Below are 11,405 nucleotides of genomic sequence, written 5' to 3'. Positions count from 1 at the left end.
CAAAACCAGATCGTTATAATATTATAGATCACGGATTATTGTGTTATGTGAATAATTTACATTTTATGTTGTTAACATGTTTCTATACGTATACAAATACACAGATATATGTACGAGTGCATGTAATGTTAACACGGTTCCCGTTTCCCGCTGTTTCATTCTCCACACCGTCTCTCTTTCTCTCACCAATTTGTTCTCTGTCTTCCCCTCTCTCTCTCTCGCTCTTACTTTCTGCGCTCTCCACTCTCTACTCTAATCTCTTTAACTTGTTTGCTCTCGCCATGCAGCTGGAGAAGACTACTTGTAGAGGATCGTTTTTGTTTTGTACTTAAGCGCGCTCGTATGCGCCCGAACTATGTTTTGTACCACGTGCAGAATGGCAATAAAGTAGTTGACCAATTCCTTTTTTTAATACCACGTGTATGAGTATACCTTTCCCTTGCGAAACGTTGTTCATCGTCGCGGCCAACATTTTTTTCGGATTACCGGAGATGAGGATGATTCGAAGAGAGAATGTTTGTTATAGCAGGAGAGAGTAGCCGAGTTTAGAGCAACGCGCTGCAGCGGCTACGATGGGACCTGATTTATAAACCATACTTAACTAGCACAACTAATAATGGTGTAAGTACAGCTTAGCCAGACTCAACACATAATTTGTAATCAATTAACACTGTTATTAACTCTTGAAATATTTTTCTTTCTGCAAATACATGATGGTGATACAACCGAGGCGTTCGTCCAAATTTGGCTAGTCTCCCTAAAATCGACAGACCGCGGATCTTTATGCAAAATAAAAATTGGGGTTTCCACATGTGTGTGGCATTTCATAAAATAATTTATTCACCAATATGAACAAGTAGATTGTATAGCAGGTTGTTGATGACAATCATGAGCGCAGAACCAACATACACGTAAGACTTGCAATAGATCTGCATCGACACTCGGCTTCGTACATGGTCATTTCTAAATACATCAAACACGTTTACGTATTTTTCGGTGTACGCTCGTTGTTTTCGGTTGCTCGCGCGATCGGAACGAAAAAAGGTGCTCCAATCCTCACATAACTCCGTCGACAGAGCTCCAGAAAAAATAGGTACGAATCCCTGTGGTCAATTTGTGGTTAGAAAATCTCTTTATTCTTAACATCTCGAATAAATGTCGCTTTCGTCCCCTTTATAAACATCGTGCGGTTAAATACTCTCCGATGATTACTATTACACAACAGAAAAAATCGTGTAGCATTTTGATGATTCACAATAATTGCGATAAGAACTGTTTAGATAAAAATGCTGCACTAACTTAAATCAAAGAATGCTCGGTTACAGTTTGGCCGACCGAGATTGGGAACGAGTGATGATCGAATGATTGACCAGATGCAACAGACCACATGATCGATGGATGATGCTCGTAGTTTTCTCGCCGTGTCACGCCATTTGTCAGCCGTATTGGCTAGCAACGAGGGAGATATTCAATGAAAATTTTGTCATACTCGCAGCTTGCTTCGAAACGTTTTTCCCGGTCCAGTTTGACCAACACTTTCTACCGGTCCCATGGACTAGGTCAGCCAAATTACATGTAGCTCCGAAAGAAACGAAACGGTAGAAATCGACATATCATTAGGACAGTATTGTCAAAGCACGGGCAGCCTCGTCGAAGAATATCGAGACCGTTCCGCGAGGAGCTAGCTCATCGTTCTCTCGGGTTCAGGATATACACATATCGATGTTGAAGAGCGCAACGTCATCAGTAAGTATCTATTAAAGCGTGTGCCTACTTTCACGTATCGACGGTGCGAAGAAAATAGGTTGCAACGTAAAACATTAAGGTACGTACCCAACGATATATTCTTATGCGTTATAAAAACAGCTACAGTGCAAATAAGTTTCAATAAAATAAGGAATCAATCGCCATCTTCTTGAGTAACACGACGGCCTAACACAAAAATGCGACACCACCCGCAATGCTTTCCGAAGCCTGCAAATCAAACGCGAAAGAACGTGAATTTCGACCGAAAGACGCAATCCTACGTCCGCTATCTCATTAATCAAAGGAAAGGATAAATAAATCGAATGTATATATCGCTTGTTTCGTACAACAATTCGCGACAAAAAGCGCACACTCTGCGCAGCACAGAGGAACGCCAAGCGTACAGGCTCCAGCACATGTTAATTTGAATAACGATCGATGCCTTCGCAATTAGGAGAGACACCCTGTGACACGCGTATTACACCATGATTTACATCGCGTCCCCGCCGCTCGATCGATCATTCAACGATCCGAGGGCGGACAGCTTTTACGATATCGCAGACGATGGTGCTTAGGTCCATTTTTCAGTAGGCGACTAAGTATAGGTGAGGAGAGAATTTCTCTTATTTTGTTTTTGATATTGAATATGCTGCTCAAATCTTCAATTCAGATTGCCTCGAACGAAGCAATTTTAGTTGTTTACCTCTCTCATCTATTCTGCCGAACAAAATTTCGAGAGAAGCGTTCCTCCTCTTACTTCAAGGTCCCTTGGTCTAACGAAATTAATTAACGATTGAAGCCAGCCAGAAACAATTATAATCTACCTTTCTGGCCTATATATCTCCTCATATAAAATCACCTGTTATCTAACTATAACAAAATTTCCGACGCGCGATATATACTTTTGAAATAGCTTCTCTGAGAAACATTATTCTTCTTGTTTCCCTGAAAATAGCTAGCAATAAAAGTCGATCAGATATTTTGGAGAGGATAGGGCAAAACGGACCCAGGCACCGGCGCGGCGTCCGAGGGTTAGTGTACCATCCATTGTACGCGAGAGTCGCTTAGCCCTGGTTATAGCAATGCGGTAGAAAAGTGATTACAGGTAGCATAGGGCGAAACACCTGGCGTCATGGATCGACGCGTCAGCATGTTACGCAGAGAAGAGGCGGATATCGATGTGGACTCGAGGGCCGGCTCTAAGAGAGGAGCTTGTCTTCGGGAATGGTTGGACTGGTCGCTGACGGTGCAGCGGACGCGCGTCTCGCCGCCTCGGACTCTCGAAGTGCGTCGTCGAAGCTCTGCATCGAAGTGGATCTTGAAGGCACGACTTTGGTCTGGAAAAGATCATTTGTTTTTATAATTACTGAAATTGAACATGCTTTCACTGGAAATGATTGTTCATACGAGGATAATAAGGGGATACTTCGCATCTGGTACAAAGTTGTGATTATTTATTAATTCTTCTTAACACGTTCCGTGCCGAGTTTGCTCGACAATTTAAACAAACTTATGTGCTTTGTTGTATACCGCATTTTTTGCGATGTCTCATTCTTTTGGTGGAGATATATTATTCTACAGTGTTAACCCTTAGCACTCGAGTGGCGACTCAGAGTCACCACTGCACCATTATTCAAAATATTGTTTACATTATTAAAAATATAATTATATCGATTTCATGTAGATCCGTGAAAGTAATTCGTGAAAATATAAATGAGTATAATAATTTTCGAGTTGAAATAGCTTCGAGTGCAAAGGATTAAACTTATTATAAAATATATGTTCTTAGCGCATTAAATAAATATGAATGTTATGATAGTTTTCTAACGTGTACCATCGGTGGTGCAAAAGTGGCACGGGAACGTGTTAAAATGAATGGGATCTTCGGTTTATTATTTATCCGTTACTTTGGGAAAGCAAGATAATTTTGTTTCCCCATTCGGAGCAAGGATAATGCGTTCACACTTGCTCTGGATGAAAGATTCAGGAATTCGATGAAGAGTGGAGAAGTGTCGGTGTTATTCCTCTAGGATAATCACCTTCATGTTTTCGTAAGCGGATCCGACGCGTTCCTCCAGCGAGCGGAAGCTGTCGGAGTTACGCATCTGACCGAGCTTCATGGTCAGTCCGCTGCCAAAGCCGCCGAGAATGCTGGTGGTTTTCTCAGCCGTGGTCTTGAAGACGGACTCCGTCTTCTGAAATCTGCATAACGAGGAAACGATAAATATTCATTTAACGATGGACAAGCCCCGTCCTATGCCGAGCGGCGTCCGGTTGTCCGTGGTCGCCGATCAGCCTCGGCTTAGGATTCCGATATCATGAATGAAAACCGAATGAGGACTGATGCACTCGCACACCCGTAAGTTAGTCATGTCGCCATGCGCATTCCGCGTGCATCTACCTCTGCGATACATGCGTGTTAGATTCTCGTTAAAAGCGGATGTATGTATGTTTCTGTGATTACTGCGCTCTCGCGTCGTCGCGTCGGTGGGGATTGCGTTCGTTGCGCGGCTCGAGGTCGGTGTAGATCGATTTACTGGCGATAACATAAGAGGCTAGACTTTTTTGCGGTGTGTTAACTCAAGCATTCGTCATATTTATGATACGAGCGGCTACGTTTATGCGAAAGCAAATGCGACGCGCGGAAACCGCGATCTAAAATTTCTTCCCGCTGTAAGGCTTGCGATGCCAACTATTACTAGCTAATAACTACAGATTTGGTTCTCGTATTTTCCTCTTGATTCTTATGCAGTTTGCTCGGAACGACTTGGATAGAGCAAAATTTGTTTTCATGCGCTTCTAACCAGTCATTTACTCTTTTGATGGATTGTCCTTCATCCCAATTAATTGTAAAAAGGTAAAATCAATAGCTGCCACACTTTCGTAGAAAACAGTACATCAATTATTCTGCTAAAACCGAGAACGACAATCGTTTTCTACAGATACACGCCAACGAAGAATCGAGTGAAGACAAATTGTTCCAACCTATTTTAAGAACTGTTTGAAAACAGTTCTAGAAACGTGAAATGTCTTCCGAGCTCCAGTTAATTGGACTGCAGAAGAGTTAATGACTACTGCGACGGAAGAAATGTTAGATCCCAAGGAAAACACAACTATTTGCGTACTTACAAAGTGGTCTCGGAGACTGCCTTGGTGAACTGACCGAGTTTCTGTCCGACGTTCTGATAACTGAATGAGAACCCAACCAAAAGTGAAAGAAAAGTGTTCTACATGTCTGAGGGGCAAAAGTAGCAGAAAAATAAACGAACAGGATACGGGAGATCGGTAACCGTCACCTCACGCCAAAATTCAGAACGGAATCGAATCGTTGAATATGCAAATGTGATTGTGGTACATGCGGTTTGCTTTTCGTGAAACGTCGATCGAATTTAAATCTTCTGCCGCCAATCACACGGTCCAGCAAATATGCATTTTGCCAGTGTGTTCCAATACTAAATAGATTCCGTTGGCATTAAATATAATATGTGTACCATTTTATTCTGAAGAGTCTAAAATTTTAGTAAAAAATGCCGCTTCAGAATTTATTTGGTAAAAGAACACGAAGTAGATGCTGGACAGTGCAGTCAGACTGTCTCTACCAGTGACATAATTAAAATCTTAATTAAAACACGTACAACGGTGCTAAAATCTGTTCTGTGCAAATGTCTACTTACAGTACCGAGGCAAGTTTCGATCATAAATAAATGAACATGTGCAGCCGATCGACTATGAACAATCTAGATGTGTTTGTGCAGGCAAAAGAAGCTTTCCTAGCTGTTGCTCTAACCGCCCAATTACTCGCGTGTTGCATTCGTAACTTTCGCTTGGAGTCTCAGGCATTAACCAATGAATGAACCCTTTAAAAGATAACACGAAGCCTGCCAAATGTTCGCTTTTATGTACGTCAGATCAGAAATCGTGTAATGTCAAACCAAGTATATTAAATAATAACAGGAAACTCTGTTCTCCACAATAATGTTTTGCACAAACCATCCTGTTTCTAAAACTTCATTTGATTTTTTCTTTTAAATATGTGCTGAAGTTACTGCGAGTTATTGCAAATTATGGAATTCTAATTTTCTGAAATACATTTCGTAGTTCGCAAAATTGCAACGAGCATTTAACAGGTTTCAGCTTGATTATTTATATTACATGTAACGACGAATTTCTACGGTTCAGAATGAAAGATATGGTAATAGAATAGAGTCTGAGACTCCATTTTGGAGCAAGATGAGGGTGAAAGAGAAAGAGAGAAGTGCGTGCTTTCGATAGCTGCGTAGAAACGTACACTTGGCTCTCCTTTACGTTTTTCAAGCCCTGATTCATATCGTCCGTGATCTCTTTCCACACGCTGATGCCCAATTCCCTCTTCAGCTCCTGAGAGACACGGATTTTGTTCGCCAGCACGTGCCTCAGGGTCTGTATCTCCCCTTCGACCTAAAACACGTCAGTTACTCAGATTCATCCTCGATCATACTTCTATAACTTCCAGGTTTAACTTAAAGACTGCGGATCTCCGTGCAAAATATACATTCACTTTGAAAAATACCGGAACGGAGTTTTAGAAAGACTCTGCACAGTTTCTCCGGCGCAAAGTCCTTTAGAAAGAACTTTAAACTTTAACCATTGCAAGAAACTTCCACGCGAAGAGAATGAAGCTGCGGTTAACTTTCTGCGTTTCTTTCGCAGATGTTTTAGCCCTTTAAGCCCCCACGATTAAAACCGTCTGCGCGGTCTCTACATTTTTAACAAGTTTCTAACGCAGAAGTTTCGAGAAGGAATAATCTTCAAGAAATGATTTTCAGCCCTACGAAATCTCGGGAGAATTAAATACTCGAATAAATCTCAGTTTCTCGAGGTGACGATCTACGAGCTTAAACAGCTCGCAGATCCTTGAATTAATCTGAGAAGATGAAGTTACACACTCTGGCGAGCTCCGCGCTCCATTCCGCTCTCTGGCGTTCCTGTTCTTCCAAGGAGAGTCCTTGCAAATCGTTCACAACGGTGTCCGAGGATGGCGAGATGTATCCCGACGAGTGCATGGTTGCATCTTCTCCTGTAAAACAGAAAAAGCGTCAAAAGAGCGCTTAAAAAATTACGTGATTGATATTCCTAGATGTAATGTTTATACTGTAGAAATATTAATTAAGTTGATTTCATTTTTTAATTACTTCTGTACAATGTTCAAGGTTTATCAGTGCCTGATAGACCTACAGAATAAATAGAACGTAACAATTTTAAGGTTAGCTTAGTTCTTCGCGGAAGAAACGTCGAAAAAATCGGTTTTTATTTTTTTTAACAACGGCGCACCAAACCAAAAAAATCTGAAAAAATTCATGAACTATACCTATAACAGAATACCGCTACTGTAAAAATATAAATGTTGTCACTCTAGAACTTCCATGTGAAATCTGCATTTTTTCGATTTTTTTTGAAGTTTTTGATTTTTTAAGAGAAAGAATGAAATTTTTATTTGGCACCTCTGTTTATTGCAATTAATACAGACAATTTTTATTTTGCATAAAGATTCATAGTTCAGCGTCATTTGGAGTGTTCAATTTGTCTTGCTTTCACGTATTGTACATTAAAAAACGGAGAAAATTGGTCAACGCGATTGAAAACCTTGTGGACTTATCAGTGATATACATTTATAGCAGAAGGATTACGCAAACAGTTTGCTTCGATCGGACAGGGACAGATCATTGCCGCTTTATCGATCGTATTACACTTACGACAAGAAACTCGAATTACGAGAACCGGTATCGTTTTTTATGCGTGCTCTTTTTTCGTGTTCGACGGATCCACGAAACTCTCTATACCAAAAATAACTTTGAGTCATACCGAGACTAATTAACTTCGGAATGGTACCAGCTTTGCCTCGGTAACTACCAATTTATATAACAATACTCGTTACTAGATTGTGGATCTTATGCATTTACAGCAAAATTAGCTGAGCGTAATTTCATATAGTGGACAAATTAAATTTAAGAAAATCAATACATTCACGACTTGGTAAAACCACTGAAGGGAGAAATAAATTCCTGTTTAGTTCGCACGTCTTTAATTCTCAATAAGAAAAATATATTCTTGTTAAACGTTCAGGTTTTCCTAAAAAGAAAAGGAAACACTGAATTGTGAAACACTGATTAAAGTTTCTATTCTACGATAACTAATGATCCAAAAAATTTATGTATCAAATACACTATGTAAAAAAGATAATTCAATGTTTCCATCCTCGGCAAACCAGAATTTATTTAACAAGAATCGAGGAAGTAACGGATCAACCTTCTAGCCGGAAATAAAAGCGTTTCCGGCTTCTATGAGCGAACGCAGTTCTCAACTTCTGTCCGTGTAAAAAATGCTTATTTTTAATCGAATTCCAGAGAACGATGTAACGATGTAAGATCTCCGCATTCTTGCCCAGCGTAAAAAACGCTCGGACGAAGTGAAAGGCGCGGGAGGCGCGTCGAACTTCATAGTAATAAGAAACAGCAATAACCGAGCCAGATCGTTGTTTGAAATATTCCCGCGGACACCTGTCTGCTGGTTTGCTTCGTTTACGGTCTGCGGACGCGAACGGTTGTGCCAATAAAGAAAAAACAAAAGAGAAGCACGGTATGCGGATAACTGCTTCCGCTCCTTGTCCTCAAACCCGATCGAGAACGTTGTCCGTGGTTGTCCTCCGATGGCTGACTGAATGCAAATTATTGTAAATACGGTCTCACGTATCCTGGACATCGTCAATTTGCAGATATTCACTACTTTATCCATCAATTTTTGTCAAACATAGTTTTAAAGGTATTTCTTGTAGACACGTTAGTCTTTCCATTGATCATTTGATGAATTCGGCAGAAACTAAGTAACCGAATGACGATTTTGACGTTCCGAGTCGAAATAGAATTAAACTCCGTCACTGGAAGGGTCAGTCATGATTTTTTTCTCAGAGTGACCTTACAAATACACCCTTTTGCAAATTAATCTCACCCTTGCAAATCAAATTCAATCTTTTGCAAATAAAGTATTTTTAAGTCAGTTTCTCTAAAAAAAAAAAATCGAATCAAAATGTAAATTGATTGTTAAGAAATTCGAAATTTTATCTATGTTGCACAGTTGTTCATCAAATACTTGTTTAAAAGTAATTACCAATTCATTAACTTTGTAATGTATGAAAACAGTGTGTAGATATGTACAGTCGGTGTAGAAAGTATTCGCACACCTTTTAAAAACGAATAAATTTTTCAGAACTGGACTCAGCAGCTTGAGTTTTTTTTTGTGACGTTAGAAGGGTTAGTTTACTAGCTAACGTGTAAATAATTTTTTTGTAATTGTTATTGGTCGTAATTACGAAGGGAACAGTAAAGACCACGATTTTTAAATTTTTTATCTGTGCCCGTAATGAAAATTTAAAACATGTATTTTGTAAATCTAAGTAAGTTTTATATATATATACGGTTTGCGATTTACATTTAAATCGCAGATTCTTACGATTTTTGCTATTCTCAATCAATCATATTTCATAACATCCTTGATCGATTTCGATTAAACTTTGTACAAGTATATAACTTACTTAGACCTACCAAAGGCGCCTTCTAAATTTTCATTACATTATTTCCTTCGCAATTGCGACCAATAACAATTAAAAAAAAAATTATTTACACATCAGCTAGTAAACTAATCCTTCCAACGTCTGAAAAAAATAATTTCTAATCAAATTCGTCTAATTCGTTCTTTTAATGTGTACGAATACTTTGTACACCGACTATATCTTCATTGTAGCCGTTTTCTGATTAAAAAGAGTTTTTAAACGTCTTGAGTATTGAGTCTTATGTTTCCCTCGCAGTAACGACACCGTTCATGCGTGTGACTTCTTCTGAACTCAAGGGGGGGGATATACTTTAAACTATACTTAATTTTAAATATTCTTAATTGGTGCAATTGATTTGCAAAAGGGTGAATTTGGAGTTTGAAACCTGTACAATTCTGTGTACAATTGATTCAGACGTTTCCTTCAACGGACGACAATCGACCATCGTCAAGTATTATCGTGCACCTTTTACCAATTCGAGGAACTTCTTGTAGTTCTGGCTGTTGCTGATCTTCGCAAGATACGGCTTCGAGAAGTCCTGGAAGATCACCCGGACGGACTTCCGCTTCTTCCTTCCTCGTCCAGTGGCGCCGCCTTCGGCGTCCTCTGACAGGAACTCCGTCTCGACGGACAAATTGCCATCGTCGACCACGATCTCGTCTATGTCCCCGTTCGAATCTCTCCAGCAATGCACAACGATCTCGTCAGCGTCGTCGCTCAGCTCGTTAACATCGTCGAAGCTCGGCGTCGCCGTCAGGTTCGAGTAATAAGCATCCTCCTCGTACTCCAACGATTCGAGCTCGTGCTCGTATTCGCTGTGGCAATCGTCCGCGCCATGCTCCTCGCATACCTTCGATCTTGGACCCTGCTTTACACCGGCCTTGCCCTTCTGCTTAACGTCCGGCATGTTTGTTCCCATGGTACCGGGCCAGATGGCCTCTCGAGATCCTAATCCTTGGCTCAGAGCGCGCGAAACTTTGCCACGGAAAATTGAAACTCGAAACGAAGTTCCATCTGAGCCTGGCTATCTTACCGCGAGCCGTGTTCAGCTGGCTGGGTTGAGGACTTTTTCAATTGTCTTTTTACTTGAACACTTTCTCATGAAAAGGTAACTAGAACCTGGAGTAGGTAATTGTCGACGAATCAGATCAATCCCTGGCTCTTGTCCCATCGACAGTCCTCTACTATTTCTCCGCACCAAAGCTCGCACACCTTTGGAAACAAGAAGCTGAATATCGTTGTGTACTTCCTCGATCTAACTCCTCCTCCAGCACCAGCGTCTGAAGAGCCCAGCGAAACAGCCTAATTACCGCCTCAACAGTCCTGTTTATCCTGCAGTCTCTTCTCACTGTGTCCACTTGCACCTCGAAGACGGTCTTTGTTTCACAGTTTTATTTACAGTAAGAACAAGTTCTCGAGCAACGGATCACCGAGCGGCACAACAGTTGCCACGGGCCCTAGAGATCCCCGTGATCCAACGAGGCTCCGGAGGTCACTGTTGATTTTTACGCCTGGATCGTTCGTTTCACTTTTTCAACTGGAGCTTTCTTGAAGATCGGTAGGGTTCTGAGGAGAAATTGTTCGACCAAGGTGGAATCGAGAATTCACGATCACTCGCGACCGACCACGTGTACCGATCACCGCGTGCAGACGACGATCACAGCTGGCATGATCGCTCGTCGCTTTCCCGACGCTAGATCGCAGGTTTACGATCTTCGCCGAGCGTGACGCCAGCGTCGGCCCGCCACGTATCCAAGGTGGAAAGAAATCGAGACCGGTCGCTCGTTCCCTCTTCTCTTTGAAGGTGAAAGAGGAAGGGGCCTCATACCCATTCTACCTCCTCTCTCTCCCCTTCACCCGACTGCATAGTTCTTTGTCTTGATATACCTCGAATCAGCGTGAAATTTCAGTGGGATTTTTGTTTCGCTCTCTTGGCCTCCTGTTGCACCGTTTAGTCCCACACTTGGCTGCTTATCTTTGGGCCTAAGACTGCGTATTTCACTTCGTGGTGTAACATTGCCGTAAAGGTACGTGTCCATCTGAGAATTTCCGTCGATAGTTGATCTCGAGAGTA

At 41.3% G+C, this 11,405-nt stretch overlaps 1 protein-coding gene across 2 annotated transcripts; it reads right to left on the bottom strand.

Annotated features, from left to right (window-relative positions):
- Positions 1 to 813: 813 nt before the first annotated feature.
- LOC143209976 (uncharacterized) lies at positions 814 to 11,165 on the bottom strand. 2 transcript variants are annotated; one of them, XM_076426348.1, is made up of 6 exons: positions 9,797 to 11,165; positions 6,672 to 6,802; positions 6,035 to 6,183; positions 4,876 to 4,935; positions 3,786 to 3,948; positions 814 to 3,083 (listed from the first exon to the last, which is right to left on the bottom strand). In XM_076426348.1, the coding sequence occupies exons 1-6, from the start codon at positions 10,248 to 10,250 to the stop codon at positions 2,946 to 2,948; spliced, it is 1,095 nt and encodes a 364-aa protein (XP_076282463.1). In that variant the 5' UTR covers positions 10,251 to 11,165; the 3' UTR covers positions 814 to 2,945. The 2 variants fall into 2 exon arrangements, with proteins under 2 accessions (XP_076282463.1, XP_076282464.1); XM_076426349.1 differs by lacking the exon at positions 4,876 to 4,935 and having other exon boundaries at positions 9,797 to 10,732.
- Between the last annotated feature and the right edge of the window lie 240 nt (positions 11,166 to 11,405).

Source organism: Lasioglossum baleicum, chromosome 6 (genome assembly GCF_051020765.1).
Source record: "Lasioglossum baleicum chromosome 6, iyLasBale1, whole genome shotgun sequence".
Classification (NCBI taxonomy): domain Eukaryota; kingdom Metazoa; phylum Arthropoda; class Insecta; order Hymenoptera; family Halictidae; genus Lasioglossum; species Lasioglossum baleicum.
Note: the sequence above shows the minus strand (reverse complement) of the source record. Positions and strands in the feature narration are given on the sequence as shown.